The sequence below is a fragment of the Aptenodytes forsteri genome, unplaced genomic scaffold (genome assembly GCF_000699145.1).
Source record: "Aptenodytes forsteri isolate BGI_AS27 unplaced genomic scaffold, ASM69914v1 Scaffold84, whole genome shotgun sequence".
NCBI classification, from domain to species: Eukaryota; Metazoa; Chordata; class Aves; order Sphenisciformes; family Spheniscidae; genus Aptenodytes; species Aptenodytes forsteri.
Genome location: NW_008795492.1, coordinates 2193466 through 2215312, shown reverse-complemented (window position 1 = coordinate 2215312; position 21847 = coordinate 2193466). Strand labels below are relative to the sequence as shown.

General features: G+C 39.1%; 1 protein-coding gene across 1 annotated transcript in view; it reads left to right on the top strand.

Moving 5' to 3' along the window:
- The window catches only part of LOC103900909 (nodal modulator 1), a 29907-nt gene extending 9994 nt beyond the window's left edge, over positions 1-19913 (top strand). The window contains exons 12-31 of the mRNA XM_009281692.2: positions 300-477; positions 1225-1366; positions 2313-2444; positions 3225-3361; positions 3639-3726; positions 4637-4700; positions 5817-5912; positions 8360-8569; positions 8876-8958; positions 9965-10124; positions 10251-10377; positions 11017-11130; positions 11808-11935; positions 12546-12687; positions 13539-13622; positions 15193-15303; positions 17215-17316; positions 17539-17658; positions 18638-18730; positions 19606-19913. Coding sequence (XP_009279967.1) covers positions 300-477; positions 1225-1366; positions 2313-2444; positions 3225-3361; positions 3639-3726; positions 4637-4700; positions 5817-5912; positions 8360-8569; positions 8876-8958; positions 9965-10124; positions 10251-10377; positions 11017-11130; positions 11808-11935; positions 12546-12687; positions 13539-13622; positions 15193-15303; positions 17215-17316; positions 17539-17658; positions 18638-18730; positions 19606-19737 — 2443 coding nt within the window. The 3' untranslated portion in view covers positions 19738-19913. The remainder of the gene's footprint in view (positions 1-299; positions 478-1224; positions 1367-2312; positions 2445-3224; positions 3362-3638; positions 3727-4636; positions 4701-5816; positions 5913-8359; positions 8570-8875; positions 8959-9964; positions 10125-10250; positions 10378-11016; positions 11131-11807; positions 11936-12545; positions 12688-13538; positions 13623-15192; positions 15304-17214; positions 17317-17538; positions 17659-18637; positions 18731-19605) is intronic.
- The last annotated feature ends 1934 nt before the right edge of the window (positions 19914-21847 follow it).

The window sequence follows — 21847 nt, the reverse complement described above, 5'->3', positions numbered from 1 at the left end:
GGTTGGTGGGATGGCAGAGTGAAGCAAGTTGCTTGTAAATAAAAACATAACATCATGGTGACTTCATTGTAAAAGAAAAGATCCCATTAATCACACATGAGTTTGCACTTGCTCCGCTGTGTTCGGTTATAGTATCTCTTTGATATGAACACTCCTTCAGGAGAAATCCATTCCAATTCATGTGTTAGTACCTCAACATAGTGAGGTTTACTTTTAAAGGAAGTTTTAAAACAAATATATTTTTAATGAGCTTTGTCACATCAAGATATTTAGTCTGATGGCTGGCTCTTATTTAACAGATTCAGTGTGTGTGGCCGGATCTCAGTAACTCGTTTCCCTGACATCGTCAAACAGATTAGTAAATACAAGGTAACCATGATGCCTCAAGACAAGGACAAAGCATCACTGGTTACAACAGAAACTGACCCTCACGGGGCATTTTGTTTTAAGGCAAAATCGGGTACATACAATGTTCAGGTAAGAATGAGCTTCCAGTTCTTCATTGTAGAACTGTCCTGAGAAGATTTTAAAGATTTGATTTCTAAAATTTGAGAAGTTGAATTTAGATTTTCCTGGTCCTTTTCTCCTGTTTGCACTATTTAAACAGTGACAGTTATTTCCTTTTTATTTTTTTTTCCTTAATAAGCTGAGATTCCCATGCTCCTTGTCCTTTACACTTGTTAAAAGGAGATCAGGCTGTTGAGGTTGAAAGTTCTTATTTCTCTCTCCTCTTAGTTGTGGTGACCCTTAGATCACTTCTTAATATATTATCCTGTGAGTAAGACATGTAATGCGTACCTTTATCAGGTGCCTAAATGGTTCCCGAGATTATAGGTCACAGCAGAACCTGTAGCACAACCACCATGAATTTTGCATTGTGGGTGATAGTGCAGGCTGGAAGATAAGGAAGTGCATGGTTATAAGTTCTTTAACTGTTCTTATAGATAATGAAATAGCCTAATGTAGAAGCAGCAGTGAAATTCACTCAGACTTTTGAAACTGAGCTGTTTAGAGGGTTTTTAGCTCGGTTTTATTGCAGTTCTTTGGAGGATTTTTAATACAGAATTTTGAAAAGCATATTTGGGAGGCTGGTTTTGCTTTGCCTGGGATTTACAGTAAATTTCTATTTTCTGATTTCTGGTAAGTGAATTGAACTCAGCAGAGTGGATGTATTTGGACTGGGAGTTAAAAGCTAGTGATGGCTTGATGTCATATACTCTACAGGTAGTTATTCCAGAGGCTGAGACCAGAGCAGGATTGGCTTTGAAACCCAAAATGTTCCCTGTTACTGTTACAGACAGACCAGTAATGGATGTGACCTTCTCTCAGTTTTTGGCATCCGTCTCAGGGAAGATCTCTTGTTTAGGTAAGCCAATTTTGAAAGTGAAGTGGAAACGGGAACAGAGAACTTCAGCACTGCATGTGTGAATGAGTACTGTTTAGATCAAGACACTTGCTGTGGTTAGTCCCATCAGCAGATAAATAAATTAACTTCCAGCACATAGGTAAAGCGGCTCTTTTTTTGGGAGACCTTACAGCCTAATAAGGTACCTTAATAAAGTTTGGAGTGAAGTTATGTACCTATTTTTAATACTTGGTAGGAATAAGCAAGTATTCCTTCCTCAGGAAGGAATTCTGACCTGTTTGCCTTCCTCAGAAGGTGGGTAAGTTCTGGAAGGAAATGCTCCTGGCTGATACTAGAGATACTGTACATCAATCAGAGAAGTAGTGGAGGTAAAAAAGACATTTTGGGGAAAAAAAAAAAAAAGCAGTGCATGTAAAAACCTGTAGGATAGAGGCTCAGGCTGTTAACAGAAGCTTGCCATCTGTTCTCTTTCACAAGCTTTTTGTCTTTATTTCAGTCTGAGGTCCTCTCTCCTGCTATTTTCCTTGATTACCCCCTGATTTCAGCAGATGGTGATTGGAGCTTGACTTTTGTCATTTTCATCCCTTCCTTTTTCCTCTCTGAATCCTCTCTGCACTTGGTGTTCTGTCTTTCAGGTGTTTTCTGGGCCCTGTAGTCTCTGCAGAGCAAGGTGGACGCAGGGATTTAATGTTGGCCTCTGGTTGTTACTTGTCATTACATAAAAGAATATGATTAACGCTCTTGAACTTCCTGAAGAATGCAAAAAAGCACTGGTAAACATGTGCTTCAGAAGTAAGAGTAAGAGTTTTAACTGGAAATGTTCTCTACTGGAAGAGAGTAATCATTTTAATCTTAGTACACATGAAGCTTGCTTGGAGTAGGGGTTTTGGAGGCAAAGCTGGCAAGCCAGAATGCAGTCTCATTTTCTGCTGTCTTTTCTGCACAGATGCTTGTGGTGATCTGATGGTGACATTACAGTCTGTGAGCCGCCAGGGTGAAAAACGCAACCTGCAGCTCTCTGGAAACATGAACTCAGTGGCCTTTGCATTTGAAAATGTGCTACCTGGCAAATATAAAGGTAGGATTATGGGGAACTGCTTGAAGTGTTACCTTAGTAGCTAAATTTGTGACTTAATCTGTATACTTTTGTTATTATGGATACTGTGTACAGTATGCCTGACTTGGAACTAGTTCTGAAACTTGAGAGAATCTGGAAAAATACTATATAACAGTGCATCAAGTTTTCTTAATCTTGTATGTTTGACCCTTTTGTCAGCTTACAGGTAACTGCTCCCCTAAGTTTTAGGGTCTACATGGCTGGTGTGAGGAAAAAGGACTTTATCGTGAACTGACTTGTCCCAAGCCTAAGAACAGGGGCACACCCTAGTTCTTCTGCTTCCAGAGTACCTCTCCTAAGAGCAATATGTGTTTTGGCCAGCCTGCCTTGGCCTACTATGAAAATAAATTGTTTTCCAGGGAAAGGTGTAGAAGGAGTATATACAGATGGCTCTTTTTATACACTAGTCAAAACATCTTTCTGCCAGGTGAAATTGGAGTTAGGTTCTAATGTCCTCTAGGCTTCTTTGACTATCACAATGGTAGTGCACATTGCAGAACTTTCTGGGGTGACCAGACTTCATTATTCTTTTTTATAATAGCTTTTCTGTTACGAGATGTGCTGGACACCTGGTGATGCTGCAGTGCTGTGAGCCAGGTCTGTTACTACAGTCGTTGTATATCTGGCTTTGAAGATTATTGTCAGGGAAGTTAGAGTGATACAAGCTTTTTATACCACAAAACCTGCCCTTACTCAGACAGTTTTACATAACTAAAATGCTTTGTGTGGTGTGTATTCTAGTAAGCATTGTACATGAAGACTGGTGCTGGAAGAATAAGTCTTTGGAGTTGGAAGTCATGGAGGAAGATGTTTTGGGAGTAGAATTCAGGCAGACTGGATATATGCTGAGGTGTTCTCTTTCTCACGCAATTACACTGGTACGTAGGTAACAAATGTCCTTGTATTTTTTCAGTGAACTTGTGTAGGTAGGTTGGGTTATGCTTGGAATCAAGGCTTTCTCATGTCTCTAGGGAGTCGTATAGCACAGCAACATTGATGTTTAGAGTGCTTTGAGATTTGTCTCTTAGGTTTGGTAAAACGGTCTTGTGTTGTTAGCTGCTATAAAAGAGAAGCATTAATGTGTCTTTAGGCAAATACTGTTTTCATTTGGTTGTTTGGTAGTTACTGATAGTGAATTGTGTTGTGCCTTCACAGGAATTTTATCAGGATGGAAATGGACCAGAGAACGTTGGTGTTTATAACCTGTCCAAAGGAGTTAATAGATTCTGTCTTTCAAAGCCAGGTAACAGCTCTGAAATGTTGGTTTAAAAAACTAAAAAGAACCAGTCAACTAATACTGCTGGGAATTTAAAAAAAAACCCAAACCAAGCTGTTGTGGTTTCTGAGAGGCAGTTTTATTTACATCTGTATATAAATGCTCTGTTCTAAGTTTTTACAATTCTCCTACTATTTAGTCCTTCACCTAAATATAGATTCCAGAAGTAAAATAATTTTTTTTTTGGACTTGGTGAAGGGCATTGATCTTTGATGAATGAAGAGTATGGTAAAATAATCTTGTTCATATGGGTTCTATTTGTCACATTCTAATGTGACTGACAAATAGAAGTTTCATTTCAATACAGGATTCTTGAGGGATAACTGTTAAAAGTACCACAGGATTATCTATAAAAGGAAAAAAGAATGTTTTAGAATTAGATTTTTTTTTTTTTTCCCTCCTCCTTTTAGTGTCTTAGAGCTAATTCTCTGTTATGGCCCCTTAGCAAAACAGTTAACAAATTTGTTTGGCTTTGATTCAGTTTTCAGCTTTGAACATTTCATCCTTAGAGCCAGTGGTCTCATTCACAATACAGTAATACCCTTTGACTGATTACAGAACCATTGTATCAGCTATGGGACCATAATAGGTTACTTCTGAGCTTGTTTGGTTTGTTTTTGTAATTATGTTTATCTGTAGTGATGCCTAATTGTGTTTTATATCAGTGTACGTTAGAAACGCTGTGCAGCTTCCAACAGTGATCTATGACTGAACAGAGGTGAATTAATTTACAGGTGTCTATGTGGAAGGCAATAGATATATAGTCAAAATTTGCAATTGTTTCTATACCTTAGGGCTCATGTGATCTTGAGAATTCAGCCAACACAGTAAGCTTGAATTTTTTCCAGTGGATCATTCTTTGACTTAATGTTTACAGGTGTATATGAAGTGACCCCACGTTCCTGCCACCAGTTTGAACATGAGTATTACACTTACGACACGTAAGAGCAAAATCTGTTTTTGATCTTATACCTATCGGTATGCTTTCATAAAGCTTCCTTCCGCTGCAGCTGCTTTCTTTCAGCAATTCAGGATGTGTTGCTATGACTGTCTCTAACCAATAGAGGGAAGCTTTAGCAAAGTGTATCACATCTGTTCTCTTGCCCTTTCTAGTTTTAAAAAAATTAATCAACTAATGATAGGCTTTAAAGATGCTTTTGCTACTTTAAATGGATATTGTTGTCAACCTTCTCTCTGTTTAATGTTGGTTTTGCTTTGTAACAAAGCAGAGATATTTCAGTGGAAACTGTTGATCACTTGTGAGAGTTGAAATGCAAAAGATAGGATAGTAAGTTTACTAGGAGGCATGTACCACTGTTGTACGTCCCTAGTGCCATGACTCTGTGGTGATTTGATTCTGCTCACCCCAGTTTTTGCAAGCTGAATAAATATTCATCCTAATCACAAGTAAGTGGTGCTGATCTTCCTAAGTCAGCTGTGTTTTATTAGTTAGTTATAGGTTATGGTCTAGCAATGTGTTTAATGGCTCTTTGCTTCCAAAAAGAGGATTTCTGCTCGCAGACTACTTCTAATTCATTAACATGGCAGAAAACGAATTCAGCATTAAAATCTGATTCTTTTCTGCTGTGTTAGTGAATTAAAAGTACTTCAAAGAGAGGTGTGCTAAACATGAGAGCCAGCACAAAGTGAGTGAATGGATAGAAGCAGAAACCCTCTTTTGGCAGCAAAGCACCATTAGACTTGGGGTGTCTTTTTATGTCTAATATGACAAACTTCTGAGTGTCCTTCTGCTGTGTGTAAAAGGATTGTACATACGAAATCAATCAAATCAGCTTTAGCTTGAGAGGAAGCAGGAGGCACAAAGGAAGGAATTGATTTGGCCAGTGTCATGCAGTGGTTTGGGGTTCAGAGCTGGAAAATGCTCCCTTTCCAGTATGCTATCATCTCAGCACTACAGCTTTGCTGTGTAATTTGTATATCATGTTTTATAAATCACTTCAAACTTAGGGATGGGAGCACAAACTCTGCTAAATAAGATTTGTTTATTTTCTTTAGGAGGGGGACCTTGAATTCATCTCTGTTACTTTGATTTACAGGTCCTCTCCTAGTATACTGACGCTCACTGCAGTTCGACACCATGTCCTTGGCACGATTGTAACAGATAAACTGATGGATGTGACTATTACCATTAAGTAAGAACAAAGAAATCTTGGGACTATAAAAAACGGAAGGAAAAAGACATCTCTCTCATAAAGTTTTACTCTGGTTTTAATACCACAGTGGCTGCTTTCTAAGGGGATGGCATCCAACTCTAGACAGCAAGAGGTTTTTATGCTAAGCTGTGCTTTCAGTTCTTTGTAGATGGATAAATAATTCCCAGCCCTCATTTTGAACATTGTCACTTCATTTCAAGATAACCCCTTTCTACTTGTGTGTCATGGTAAAAAGGAATGATTTTCTGAGCTTTTATACTCTTTAATGAACTGAAATTTCAGAATTGAGAGGGTATTCTTTTAGCTTAGGTCTGAGCTCTTTAGCACTGGCATCTATTTTTTTCCTTTTTTGTTTCCTCAGAATGAGAATCTGCTGCTTTAGAGCATTGTTACTGGTATGAAGAGGGTTATAAAAGGAAAACCACGCAGAGTGATTACACACTAACGCGCCAATTTATGTTTAGCTGAACAGACAGCTCACTAGGGAGCACTGATTTGTGAACAGCTTTAATTGTATGAGGTGCCAGATCTGCCTGGAAGTGTCTGATAATGATGAGTGCTTTATTAATGCTGTGCTGATGTCCACTTGTTCTAGACTATGGGCTCTCAAACTTTTTGAGTGTAGAAAACATCGTTTCAGAGAACAAATTACCTGCAGAGCATTGCCTCGAGTTCCCTGAATTTAATGAACCTATAAATGCAACTACTGGGCAACTACAGCAGCTGGAAAAGAAACATTGAGATAGCAGAGAGCCATTAAGATTTTAAAAACAACTTAGTGAGGAGGTGAATATTATACTGACCTTCTAGACTGGTTGGGGTTTTTTGAGACTGTTGGCGAGTGCTTTGAAGGCAGCTCAGTTGCCACAGACCGTCTCTGTTCAAGCCTGCCTGAAGCTTTTCAGCCAAAGTCCAATTTGTGAAATGCCATCAACATAAAAGGAACAGCTCTGGATTTAAAAGCAAGACACTTGTTTTTAAAAGTCTACGCTTGTGTACCAGATCCATGGCGGTGACCTGTGAACTTTCAGTTAATAATAATAAAAAAACCCACAACCCAACCAAAGATAAAGCTGATTCTTAACAATTTTTGATGATGGCTTGTTATGTTTGAAAAGTGAGACTGTAGTAATTTATTATTAATATCATGAGACTGTGTGCATGTCTGTACAGATTTTTAATAGGTTTTAAGACAAAAAAAATTTTTTGATACATTTTTGTATTGTCTCTGGACTGCAGAGAAAGAATTTAAAGCCTTGATGAAACTTAGTGTGATAGAAAGACAAAATAGAACATAGGTGAAGGCTGAAGCAGGAGATAGAACTATCCTGATAATCTAAAGTGGTTGTAGGGAGAGTAATTGTGATCATTTCAGTTCACTCCTCATAGAGAATTTCACAGTGTTCTGCAACAGTTTTTCAGACTATTGTAGAAGAGGCAGAGGATTGTTGGAGACTAGAAGAAATTGCTAGGAAAGAGAGGATGTAAGATCAGGGAAAGTGAAACGATGCATTGTTCTGAGCCGAGGTAAAGAACGTGTTTAAACTTACCTAGCAATCTGTTCAGTGGACAGTGACAAGATAGCTGGATAGTTCAGATGTACAGGGCAGATATGTTAGAACTCAGAGCCTTTCCTGGGAATTGCCAGCTATTGGAAGTATTTTATTTGTGATAGAATTTTATTTTCTCCGTGTATACTCTACTCCTGAGAGGTAGGTTCTGAGGGGAAAGTTCCTAGTACTGAAAAAAAAAGTGAGCTTACCAGTCTTTTTGTTTATTTTTTATGACTCATCCTTTCTGTATTAAGCTTGTGCTCAGGTTTGGAATTCTAGCCTTTCTCTTTTAGTTTAGGGCTTTGTTAAATGTACTCTTGCAAACTGGTCCTTTGGCTTAAGAATTTACCACTCCTGCTGGCTTGTCAGTGCTTCTGTGGGAGGTTATTGCCCCTGCAGCAGAGCAGGTGTCTGGTACTTGGTGCAAAATCAAGACTGCTTACCAAAAACTAAGATAAGCTAAGATGCTGGACTCTGCAAAGTGGTTGAGATGTAGGCATGTGACACTGGCTCTGCAGTGGGATGCTGAGGCACGGCAGAGGGGAGGAGGAGGCGGCAACAGGGCCATAACTTCTTGAATGGTTATAGCATGATGGGGCAGAATTTTTAAGAGTTGCAAGTAGATCCCTTCCTGCTAGGCCAGGTAGGTTACCTGTAGTCCCTATGAACGAGCCTTTCTAGTAGTAACTGATTGATATGGATGTTAAAAGTTTTAGTTATGCTTGGAATAAATAGCAGAATTAAAAAGGAATGGATTTAAACAAAAATCCTGGGACTTGTCTGCTGTGGTATAAAGGCAGTAATTAACATAAAGCAAGCTCTTATCCCACCATATGAAAGGAGATGATTTTGTTTTCTCCTCTGTGTTTTCAGGTCATCCATTGACAGTGAACCTGCCTTAGTTTTAGGGCCCCTGAAATCTGTACAGGAGTTACGTAGGGAGCAGCAGCTGGCAGAAATTGAGACCCGCCGACAGGAGAGAGAAAAGAAGGGTCAAGAGGAGGAAGGAACAAAGCCACCAGTGCAAGAAATGGTGGAGGAACTCCAAGGACCCTTCTTATATGAATTTTCATACTGGGCAAGGTAATGCCAAGCTCCAGTGGACAAGGTGTATTCTTTGTACTATTTATTGTCTCGTGTTTCCACCAAACAGAATAGTGATATATTCCATATAGGAAAGAGCTGCTGTATGGGTACCTGCGCCTGTTCTTGTTGACTGTCAGCTAAACAGAAACTAGTACCACATAATACAAATTTTGCTTAGGTTATTGTTGATATTTTTTGCTTGGGGTATTTAGATGGGTTCTTGGGTCAATATGCAGTCCTCTGTTCTACATGAGAGCTGCTAAATCCATTTTCTTCCAATTGTATCTTATTTGTGTTTTATAGGTCTGGAGAGAAAATTATTGTGACACCGTCATCAAAAGAGCTGCTTTTCTATCCGCCTTATGTGGAAACAGTTGTTAGTGGAGGTACATATAAATAAAATCTAGTTTGAAAGGAGTAGGATTTTTTTAAGGCAGAAATGTATCCTTATAGATGAACGTACGAATAGCTCTTCAAAAGTAATGTTAGGAAAGTTTCAATCGCAGATATTTCTTTGGGCCAATTTCACTCTGGAATTTGGAAGCATGGCTATTTGGTAGAGGGTGCAAGTACAGTTTTTATCAGTAGAATATGCTTCCAAGTGCTGAAAGACCACCTGGCACAAGAGGAAGGACTAGATTTCTGGACATTACACTGGATTCTCAGAATTGTTCATATTCTCTCATCTAGAAAAATAGTTGTGCAAAAGCAATGTTTGTATTCTGAGTTTGTTACCAAATTCAAGTTTCTGTTAAGTTTTGTTTGTAGTAAATTACAATAGTAAAAATATTAACAAAAAAGTAAACTTCAAAATTGTCAGGGTTATCATCAATCAGTTGATGCTACTTGTTAAGTCAGTGTCTATCTTGCCCTCAGGTTCCTAAGTGAACATACTTTGTTTGAAATCACTAGAAAATGTTAGGTACCCCTTTTTATGTGCCTCTTTGTTGTGCACATTCTAAATACATTGGAGGGGAGGGGGAATAAAATTTTACTTATGTCATTAAACACGACATATGCTGACCTGCATTTGATCTCAAAAAATTTTGTCAAAGCTCAGTGTAATATTAGCTAGAAAGGAATATTGTTGGAATCTTCTTATGTGGCTGCAGTATATGTAACTTAATGAATCCTCAAAGCACTTAGCAAATCCAGCATGTTTGTTTTGGATATGTGCTTATAGCTTTGGAACTTAGTTTTTGATTTTGTGAATGTTCACATGTTTTAAGATGTGTTGAGAGGCCATAGAATTGCATGGGTTGATCTCTTATTCTAAGGTAAAAGAACATCAACTGATCACTTTGGAAGTAGTTAAGCTCTTGCTGTAAGAGAGAATGGTGAGTGTATTTTTGACTTTCTTGTTTGTCTTAAATCCCCTTTGCAACGACCAAGAGAGTTGTCCTGGAAAGCTGATAGAGATTCATGGAAAAGCAGGTTTATTTCTGGAAGGGCGAATTCATCCTGAATTGGAAGGTGTTGAGATTGTCATTGGTGAAAAGGGAGCAACTTCCCCGCTCATCACAGTTTTCACCGATGACAGAGGTGCTTACAGGTAATAAACAGATTTGTTTTGATCTTGTGGATTCTTTAGCTAAAGTGCAGTGGTGACTTGCCAACGTGTGTGTGTGACATCCAAGTGCTGTTTGTGAAACGAGTTCTTCTTTCCTTTTATTTGAAGTGTTGGGCCACTCCACAGTGACTTGGAATATACAGTTACTGCTCAGAAAGAAGGGTTTGTTTTGACTGCAGTAGAAGGAACAGTTGGGGACTTCAAAGCTTTTGCTCTTGCTGGGGTGACGTTTGAGGTAACGTTCTAAACACTTTGGGTTCTGAATGAATAGTGTGTGCAGTTAGAACTACACAGGCAAAAAAGTTAACCCACGTGTCCCAGCCATACACAAGTGGGTGTGGGATTTGGGGATAATTTTGTCATGGGGAAACAAATCTCAGTGGATGAGCTTAGTTGTAGACCATGACTTGCCATGCAGAAGGTATTTTGCAGGGTTTATAGACTGAAAGTTAGAGCCTGCAGTCCAAAAGACTGGCTTTATTTGCTTTTGTAGAGTGGGACCACCTTCTCTTAATGAGTTTTATCCCTCAAGGTGTTTTTTTCATGTACAGTCTGGTGCAGCTAGTGCCTGGTTCTAGTCTTTGGGATACTTTGTTCTGGCTCCCAGCATGTCCTATGAAGTGATAGAGAATGACTGTTCTGGTGGCACATGCTATGTGCATCTGTGACTGCCCAGATGTTGAGAGCACAAGCTTTTGTAGCCCTGCAGTCTCACAGGAGGGGATACGCTGCAGATGTGGCTAGTTTTCTTCTGCTTACAGCTTAGTGCTCAGAGCCAGCACATCTGTACACTCTGTAAGGGGCCTCTGAATTGAACCCTTCTTCGTAAAGCAGCTCTCACTGACACTTAAAACTATTGCTTTTTCAAAAATAGATCAAATCAGAGGATGACCAGGCTCTTGCTGGAGTTCTCCTGTCTCTCAGTGGAGGGGTGTTTCGGTCCAACCTCCTTACACAGGATAATGGCATGCTAACTTTTTCCAATCTGGTAGGTTGAAATTGGTTCTTCTGAATGTGGCTGCATGTGCGATGCTGTGTTACTTTGCTCTCCAAAACAGGGATGCTATTGGCTCTCTTCAAGTGGCAGGGGGATGTATGGTCTCCTTTGAAATCATAACCCACGGTGAGCGATGTAGGTCCCTCAGAGTGGACAGCACTTACAATCTTAGCAAGTGAAAGATGTGAAATCTAACCTGGTGAGAGATTTCTCCCCAACAGGTAGTAGATGATGTTGATTGATCTCAGTTACTAATTTGCAGTCTGTAAACATGAAACAAGCCAATTTGTTGATGATCATTTCAGAGTCTTTAGAGGAAAGAAATCTAATTAGATTATTGATCTGTACATGTGTGTAGACATGCCTGAATAGTTTCCTTGCAGACATCTTTCTCTCCTGGTCACTTTTCTGTCCTTGAGGTTTTGTGGTAAGGTTTTAGGGCCATAGTTTCTTTCCCTCTTCAGGCTTTATCACCTGGTGGAGTTCCATTGGTTTATTGTCCAATGTGCTCCCTGTTTTTCAGTGCTTACGTTTTCTGATCAGTTTAACCTACGGTTGGGACAGAGAACTTCAGCTCTTTAGGGAGCTCTTGCAGAAACATAATTGTTTGGAGTTTGTGAATTTTTGTGTCGCTATAAGTAAACAGCTTGTTTTATGCCTCTTTGCAGAGCCCAGGGCAGTATTATTTTAAACCCATGATGAAAGAGTTCCGCTTTGAACCATCATCACAAATGATTGAAGTGCAGGAAGGACAGAATCTTAAAATTCGGATAACTGGTTACAGAACAGCTTACAGGTCAGTAGCACTGAAATGCTGTGCAAAATGCTACGTACTGTATCAGGATGCAGTATGCAAAATGTGTGTTTTCTCCTGATACACCTCTGTTCTGAAGGTTTGGAGGGTACTTTTGAAGGCACAATTTAACTGTATGATGCTGTGTATAAGTACTTTTTTTAGCCTTTTCTCATGCGTGTGGATATATAGCTAAACCCAGATGGCAGGACTGTAAGGAGAAACATTGCTATGAAAGCATTGTGTCAGTGGCACTGGAAGTGGCTTGTGCTACGTCCAGTAGGACAGGAGAGGAGTATTCTAGAGATGGTAGGCCAATTGACTTCAAGAAGTATTTGACTTCAAGATCCTTCCTTTCCTTGCCCTCAGGGGTAAGTGCTGCTGTTCATGGAGGTCAGGGAACTTGGATTCCTCAAGTTGTGCTCTGAACTGCAGCTAATTCTAATGCTTTAAACAGTTTTACATATACATTATAAATTCCCCTGTTCTTCTCCATGCTATGCTAAATATATAAAGCACTTTTTCCATCGGTTATAATAATAAAATGTCTTTAAAATGTGCATTAAAACAGCACCTGCGCATCTGTAGCAATTGGTTCTCTTTATACCTCTAGCTGTTATGGCACAGTTTCTTCTTTAAATGGAGAGCCTGAGCAGGGAGTCTCAGTAGAAGCTGTGGGGCAGAAGGATTGCAGCATCTATGGAGAAGACACGATAACTGATGAAGAGGGCAAATTCAGGCTACGTGGCCTTCTGGTAAGGATTAGAATGCTCTCTGTCATTTACTTTTATGTTAGTGTGATAATGGAGCAATAAAATGTGTTTTATTAATTGGCTACCTATTTCTGTTTTCCCATCACATTTGCTAGCTCAGATTCCCTTGAGTCTCTCTGTGTTACACTGTCATGTAGCGAACGTTCATTCCAGTAAAGGGGGAAAAAAACTTGTAGCATAAGTCTGTGGAACTTGCTGCTGGCATACTGTGATGGCCTCCCACGAACACTGAACAGTTCCTAGGTGACGTGACCCCCCCGGTCAATGTACTGAATGTGTCTAACGGGTGTTCAGCAGTGTTCAGGTGTTACAGCAGGGAGTTTTCTTAGGCAAAGGAATTTGGGGAAGCATTTAGCTTCTCTTGTGAAAATACTGTGACAGCGTATTTTTAGCAGGATATTGGGTGTATGTAAGTTGATTGTACATCATGTATGTGAAGTAAGCTCTTCTGCAGGAAACACGGAAGCTGAATTTCTGGGACCACTATGTATGGAGTAAGCAATTATGCTGAAGTAGAAAGCAGTATTTGGTCAGGTTTTAATCCTGTTTAATGTATTTTCTTTCTAGCTAAAACACTTCACAGCAGATGATTTCTTTTAATACTGTAATGTAATAAACTAGTGAGTTCTGTGATAGGCCTTTTGTATTTGCTGGCAGTAAACACCCTTAATAGTGTTATTGAGTTAAATTTTCTATGTGGGATCAGGAAAACTTTAACTGGATAGAGTTAGATCTGTTTGGGTGGTGTATCTTAAATGGAATCTCTTACTGTCTTCCAAAATTAAAGTACGTATTATTCAGTGTTGGGATTTATCATTGAATGTTGCTTTTAGCCTGGTTGCGTGTATCATGTCCAACTCAAAGCTGAAGGCAATGATCACATTGAAAGAGCTTTACCACAGCATCGTGCAATTGAGGTAATTTTTCTCTTTTTTTGTAGTATCACTTAAATATGAAATGCATCTGTCTAGGCATTACGTCTGTTCTATCAGCAGCAATATAGTTGAATGCATTCTGTTTAGACAAGTGGCTTTCAGCGAGTTAGCTCCCTAAATATGGGCCCCATATTGTGTGTCAGCACCATAGCTTAAAATTGAAATAAGATAAAGCCCAAACGGTAAACAAGCGAAAAGGATTCTTTCACAGTCACAAAAACTATACATCAAGAAATGAGAGAATAAATGAATAGAATACCTTTCAGGATTTCTTTATGATGTGGAACAAAGCACTAGCGACTTGCGGATGTCATAAATTGTCATATTATGCTATCTTTGTATTTAGTTATTGATCGATAGATAGATTTTCTTATGCTTTATTTGGTCCAAATCCTGCAGTCCTGATGTAGATGAAATTGTCATTCAGACTAGCAAATCTTTATAAAATGTAAAAATAACTTTGAATAAACTGATTAAATCTTGTTAAATATTCCTCCATCCTTACAGATTCAGATAAGTTGCCTCGCATTTATCTCTGACATCCAGCAAAGGTTAATTAGCCTTCGTTAGTTGTCCAGAAGTTTTCAGTGGGAGATGGTCATTATTTGAGCTCAGACACGTGCCTGACCAGGGTGCCCTCCTTTGCAGCAAAACAGAAGGGCAGAAATCTTTCAAGTCCTTAGTGTCTTCTTGCTAAGAGTGCTTGCTGGTTGGGAAGGGGGTGGGAATGGCAACCCAAATTCTGGAAAATCATATGAAAGTTATGTACTACAAGTGACAGCTGTACGCAGTAGCTTGTACTAATAGTATTCTGGCTAGCCTGCCATTTTCTCCAGGAGAGAGAAGTGTTTGAAAGATACCTGCAGGAAAAATGTACAGCCTCAGTGGCACCAGACTGTTGATATGGCACCTGGCCTAACCGTAACCTGTCTGTTACTGTAGTTATTATTTGAGTAAATGTCTTTCCTTACTCTGATCGGAGTTCAGATTTAGAAACACAAATGTTTTGTATTTTAAACAATTTTGAAGACTATAAAGTTATATATTTTTATTTAAAGGTTATATTATATATAATTATATAGGTTTATATATTAATATATATAATATATATTTATATAGGTTATATTATGATATGAGGTTATATTATGATATGAGCATATTCCTCATTAATCAACTGTATAAACATCCTAGCATAGTAATATGCATCTCTCAGCACAGATGCAAAATACTGAGACCAATATTCAGACATCAGGCAGCCCTGTGTATGTAACTCGGCCTCTTCTAAAATAATGTGTGCTTTTGATACTTCGTCCATTTTTAGTTTAACTTAATGTCATCAGCCTTGTGCTGATAATGCACAAGTCTGTAATTGCGAGCTGTGCACTCTGGAGGAAAAGTACTTGCAATTGGAAAGCCTTCAAGTTTCCATGTGGTTAGTATAGAACAAAATTCACTTCTTGTTTAAAATTATGAGCAATATTTGTGTTGTGCTAACTGTCCTCTGTTAACTGTTCCTCTGTTGGTAAATACATGACTGTGTTTTATGTTGCAGGTTGGGAACAGTGACATTGATGATGTTAATATTATAGCGTTCCGGCAAATTAATCAATTTGATTTAAGTGGAAATGTAATTACATCTTCTGAATATCTCTCCACATTATGTGTAAGTTCAAGCCGTTCATCTTTTTCAAGTGTATTTGCCATTGGTTTCCCAATGTTTTTTTTTTTTTTAGGGTCACTGGAAATTGTTCAGTAGCCAGAGCACACATTTAAGTCAAATTATGACTAATACTTTAGTGAAGGTGAATTTGAATTCCAGATGGAATTAAGATTCCAGTGTTCCTCACTGCTTTGCTTTAATGTTTCCATTTTTCATGGGAGTATTTTTAAGAAATACTTTCTCAGGTTGGCCTGTGAATTTCTGGGTCTGCTTCCCTGATTAGGGACGCCCTGTCCGTAGGCAGAGCAAGACACCAGGGGTGAAATGAGTCCTCTGTATCAGAGAACTGCATTAATTCCTGAAATACCTGGAATTTTTGACATGCATGTCTGCTAGCAAGAAGATACCATGTGAATGCAACGATACCATAGGACACATGAATTTAAAAGTACAGTTACAAGAGAGAGTATGAGACAAATAGTAAAGCTGAAATTTTCAAAATTCAAAAGACTGCACTGTGATCTGAAAAGAACTTGCTAAACATCTGTGATCCTTTTGGCTTAGGATACAAATGCTGGAAGTATCTGCAAGAGGTGTTAGTGTGGTAGGAGTTATAGTACCATTTCTCAGGTTTAAAAGCTTCTTGAAATGTTACCTACAAATGTAAATGCAGTGCCTGGATTTCTTTCAGACTAGTCTGTTATGCATCCCACCTGCCAAGATCTCATTGCTAAGCTGTTGGGTTTTTTGGGAGACATCCAAAGGATCCAACACTCAGAGCAGGTGCAAAGGGAGAATGTATCACCTTACTGAAGAAGCACCTGAGCAAGCTTCCTGTCTTTCTGGGGAAATTTAGACCCTTGCAGTTCAGCCTAAGCAAACAGGAATTGATGTAAAAATTTAATTATATAGAAGTTATCCAAGCCTGTACCTGCTTCATGTGAGGTTGGGTCTTGCGTTGCATGTAATGCACCTGTGCTGTTGATGGGTGCATATCATCACCCTTGCTTTCAAGGCAGAAATTTTTGTCTTTGAAAGATGTGCTAAGTTTGATACAGACACAAGTGAGCGGTTTTGTAACCTCAGTTCGGTCCCTTCTGGTTGCATGGGCTTGATGAAACAACTGGAAGTGCTCTGGTGAGCTGTGATTGGAGCTGCAAGCACCATAGCACTGGGCAGAATCAGTGAGAATTTAGTTGGGCTGTGTCTGCAAGGAGAGCTGAGTCTTGGCAAATATCCGATCCAGAGGTTTACAAACAATGGTATAGACGCTAGAGGGCTGCTTCAGAGTGATCCACAAAAACCATCACTTTGCTTACTGTGTCCCCTGGAGGAGGCGCAGTGGCTGATAAACGTTTGTGTGTACAGGCAGCCTCATGGAGGAGGTGCTGCTGCCCCTACCAGCCTTATTCGACTGTGATACAACCCTCTTTTAATTATGCTGGTTTCTGAGCAAACTGTATTTGCTGAGGACTTCAGGCCTATTCTGTAGCTTGAGGATGACTAGCTTGTTAAATAAGTGTAGAGAAATTGAAATCAAGCAAAATGAGCCTATCGGAGAAATAGAAACAACCCCCAGCTGCAAATTCCTGTGAAACTGCTGGGATTATTTAAAAGAATTACTCAGTTCTGGTTGATGCACAGCACAGACTACTTTTAATGCACTAGATATGTGAAAATGTCAGACAATAGTTGTTCCTAAATTATTTCAAGTTCTGTAAAAAGACTGTTTCTGTGACTTTTCACATCCCAGACGAGAACAATTCCAGGTGTTCTCACTTGACAACTTTCTGTTTATGAAACACATGATGAATTTTGAAGTGCTTTTATCCCTTAAGATGTGGGATGTCTGAAATATCTGTTGTGGTGCAGGCTCATAAACACCTGGTTTGTACTTTCTTCTTTCCGTCACAGGTGAAGCTCTACAAAAGTGAAAATCTTGACAACCCAATTCATACAGTCAACTTAGGCCTATCCCTATTTTTCCATTTCCCACCACTGCTCCGAGATGGAGAGGTAAGAATATTGCTGAAGAAATAGCTTAGGTCACTTCAATTTTTTTTTTGCCCTAAGGACACTGAAGTGTTATTTCTGGTGTGCCAGCAGTACTGTATTCATGCTGGAGCGGCCAGTGTCTCAGAAGATTTGAAGCCTGTTAAACTGACTTTTGCCTTTAAATCTAATTTTTGTCTCAGACTGCTACTGATGCTGTAGGCTGACTGTATTTTTTACCCACAGAATTATGTGGTGCTCCTGGATTCTACATTGTCTAAATCACAGTATGACTACACCCTGCCTCAAGTTTCATTCACTGCTATTGGATATCATAAACACATTACACTGATCTTCAGTCCCACTGTAAGTACAAAATACTTAAATGTTCAAGTGTTCACCTTGAGAACAATGTCTGGTGGTATAGCCTGCACGTATTTTGTGCTCTTGGCCAAACTTTCTGTTAACTAACTATAAAGATGTTTATGAGAGGCATTAAAGTGACAATGAATTTGGATTTGGTCACATTTAAGGCATCAGGAAGGGATGTAATAACCTGGTATGTTATGGGAGGCAGGTAAGGAGTTCAGGAAGAAGTTGTAGCCGTGACGCTAACTGAAAGGTTGCAGTAACTGGGGGCTAAAGGAGAAAGATAGGATTGTTGTCAGAATTCCTTTAAAGACTTCTGTGTATGTGAAAGAAGTATCACCAGGCCAAAAAGAGAGCTTTAGTTACTGGAGCCGAGGTAGAGGGTAAAGCAGAAGGGTTCTCAAACTAACATCAGGAGAAAACTTCTCCGTTGAGAGAGAGAAGTGTCTTTTTGCACTTCTGAACAGTGCAATCAATTTAGTGAAGTGTTCGTTCTGTAATACTTAAATGATGCATTTCTTCTCTGCTTCACTGCATGTTCAGATGCCAGTGAAACATGAGGGAAACGTGAAATGGCAGTTATAAATGAAGGATGCAGATGTGCCCAAAAGATTTTGCGCTAGTATGGTTGCCGTAGTATTATCATTGGGATCATAGAGGTTTGGGCAGCATGTGACAGGTAAATCAAAGCACACCAGGTTGACTGGTGTCAGTGAAACAGTGAATTAGCTTTAAAAAACAGCAGACCCCAGGAAGAAGGTAGCAGATGAATGAATCTGATCAAGGGGACTGCTTTGAAGTTGAAGGTAAAGTTAAACCTTAGAGCAGCACTTAGAAGGCAGTCAGATGGGAAGGGCTGGATGTGCTACATGATCCTACTGCTGACGTTGCTTAAAGCTGAAGGATTTCATAGTCGAAATGGCTGTTTAAAAAAAACCAAACAAAACCCAAAATCCATGGTCCCCACTGTTTTCAGAGAAAGCTGCCTGAACAAGATATTGCCCAAGGATCTTACATCGCGTTACCACTGACGCTGCTTCTGTTGTTGGCTGGTTACAACCACGATAAGGTAGGTCATGGGTTTTTTTTGTCTTATACAAATATTGTTGTCCTATCAATGAATACTTTGTACTGTGTTAAGCGAGGGTTTGTTGAGGTGGTTATCTAGAGATGCAGTCAGCAGTCACCTGATGTGAAGAAAAGCCACAATGTAGCCAAGTTTTTGGACAATTACCTTCCTTTAAAAAAACATAGTGTGAAGGTGAGTTCCTGTGCTGCTTCTGAATTTTTGTCTTCTCATTTGATGGCTCTGGGAAAAAAAAAAATCAGATAACCAGACTCAGTTATTTTATTGGCTTCAGGAACAATCATACCGGAAAAAATCTTGCAAGTCATCAAGTCTGGTCTCTTTAGCTTTACACCCTCCCTAGTGAAAAGCTCTCAAGAGGAATATAACTACCTACTATATAACCCCCTCTGTCTTTGTTAACAAGCCATGCTCTTCTAGTCTTCTCTGATGACTGGATTTCCGTTTTGCTGATAAGAGAGAAGAAATTTGTCTGTGCAGTTTGATTTCTTCTCAAACATGGGTAAGACAGCACAGAACATGGGATTCTCCAGGATTTTCTACAGTGTCACTGAAAGTGCCTCCACTGAAAATAGCGGTCGTTTGCTAGACTCAGGACTCAACCTGCTGTTCTTGGCTAGATGACTGCAAGAAAAAAGTTACTGACAATCATTTTCTTTTTTTATTATCAGAAATTCCCAGAAGTTTGGTTTGATTCCTTCCCAAGATTTGCTGCCATTTTCTGATGTCTTTGTAGATGTGCCATTTATGCAATAGATTCTGTTTGTTTGGGGATGCATGGGTCTAAAGAACGTTAGCATTCAGACCTTACATACCATTGTAATCATGAGCTGCTTCCACCTTTTTTTTTTGCCCAGCTTATTCCCTTATTGCTACAGCTGACAACTCGACTGCAAGGAGTACGTGCTCTTGGACAGACAGGTTCTGACACAGGTGGCTCAGAGGATGCAAAGAGACAAACAAAGAAACAGAAGACAAGACGGACGTGAGATGAAAGGAATGATAGCATGAAGTGGTGCTCTGTCAAACTGGAGCCTGAGGAAGCGAAGCCACTAAAATACATTTTTGTTGATTTTTGTGGACTTTACATTTTCGTTGTTGCTACATGAGCGCCGTTTGTCACACTAGCTCCATTTTGGTTGTAAATTTTCTATGGAGCCTATAGTGAGTGCATCTCCCATACTTGAAGACAATTAACGTTTTGGGTTGTTTTTTTTTTTTTTTTTTTCCTCTTCAGTGGAACAGGTCATGCTGTCTTCATTAATGATTTGTAAAAGCAGTGGTGGTAGACTGCTTGACTTCACTTTCAGTCTTTAGATTTTGGGATCATTTTTCCTTACCTTTTGAAATACCCACTTTACAGAAGGAGCACGTAGGGATTTTATTAAATCAGTGGTGCTTGAAACAAAGTTTTGGGGGACATACATGAACTGGTGAATTATGTCTTCAGCACTTCCAGTTCAGCAGCTTGATTGAAGAGTCTGTCATCTGCACAGCTGTGATTTCAGTTCTTATCCAATGATTATGTTATCTTTGATTAAAATCAAGTTTTTGCCTGATGAAGACAAATTGTTAATGTCAAGTAAGGCTAGTTGTTAATGTCGGGTAAGTTCTGATGATCCTACTGTGAAAGCAGTGTTTAAATTTCAGTTTCATATACAGTGTGATCTCTTTAGACCTCCAGTATTCCTGAAGTGGCTCCAGCTGGTTGTACTAGTCTTTCCAAAGCTGTACTGTGTTGTCGGTGATACCCATTCGCTCGTGTGGCTGTCACATCTCCTGCTCAGGCCATGTGCAGCCTTTTTGCCAGTTGATGACTGATTTGGTTTTTTTTAAACTTTTTTTTACTTTTTTTTTTTTTTTTTACTTTAAGAAATGTGAGCTTTTTGAAATCTCCAATGTGTACAGTCCCAATAATGTAGTCTGTAATAAATAACTGTTTCTTACAGGCTATCTTTTGATTCTTGTTTGAAGTAGACAGTTGGACATACACAGTTTAAATGTTAATGGGGCTTTTTATTGACAAATAGTATAAAGGTTAATAGAGCTTTTGAAAGATGCACATAAATGCCTACAAATATTGCAGAGACATTGGTACTGCCAGTAAGTGGCAATGTTTCTCTTTTACAGTACTTGAAATAAAGTCCCTTACATTTAAATATTTAAGCTTACAAACCCTACCATTCTTAGAAATTTGGATGCTAAAGTTTTTATGCTATTTTTCTTGGTATTTTGCATTAGTTTGGGCCTAAATAATTAAAACTTCATTCAGTGATCATTCTAATCTCTCTGAGGGAAATTCTATCAAGATCATAATAAAAATGAAGAATGTTGAAAAAGCATGCATGTATAGAGTTTGAGATGAAGCTCTAATAAACTATTATGCTCTCTACTTAGTGACCTCTTCTATTGCTGTGATGAAATACATGGGGAAAAAACAAAGTGTTGTAAGACTTATAATAAATTGTACATTTTCGTTACATCTTTATTTTAAGCTGGTGAATGTTAAGAAAGGTATTGCTACTTTGGGGGAACGTATGAGGAAGAAATGCACATGTCCATGGGCCTTGAGGGAGTACCAGATATTCTGACCTCTGAGCTGTGGGACTTACTGATGGTTGACCTTAAACATTGGAAATGCTGTTAAAAAGAAAAAAGTGTTAATGTTTGCTAATTTAATGCTTGCTTCTAAACCTAGGATTTGCCCAATGTCTCTTCTCAAAATTTTCTTTTCTTTGCCTTCTGCAGCACACTGGTGGCCTACTTGCTTCCAGTCCTGTGTTTTGAGGTTTATTCTGCTTTTGAAGTGTTTATTCCTAGCAAAAACTATAGCTTGCAGTTTCTCACTTGGCAGAGAAGTCATGGTGCTCTTTGTGAACACGGGGAAAACTAACATGAGATAATTTTTCTAAAGCAGAACTAAATGCCAAGAAATCAATATCGCCGACTATATTTAGAAACCAATAATCAGATACACAGACCCAAGCAGAAAAATCAGTAATGTGGTCTCTCAAATCCCCAGAGCCACTTGCATAAAGCGAGGGTAAGATGGATCTGTGCACGCCAGCCATGAACAGTCTGACTGGGGCACTGGGAGGG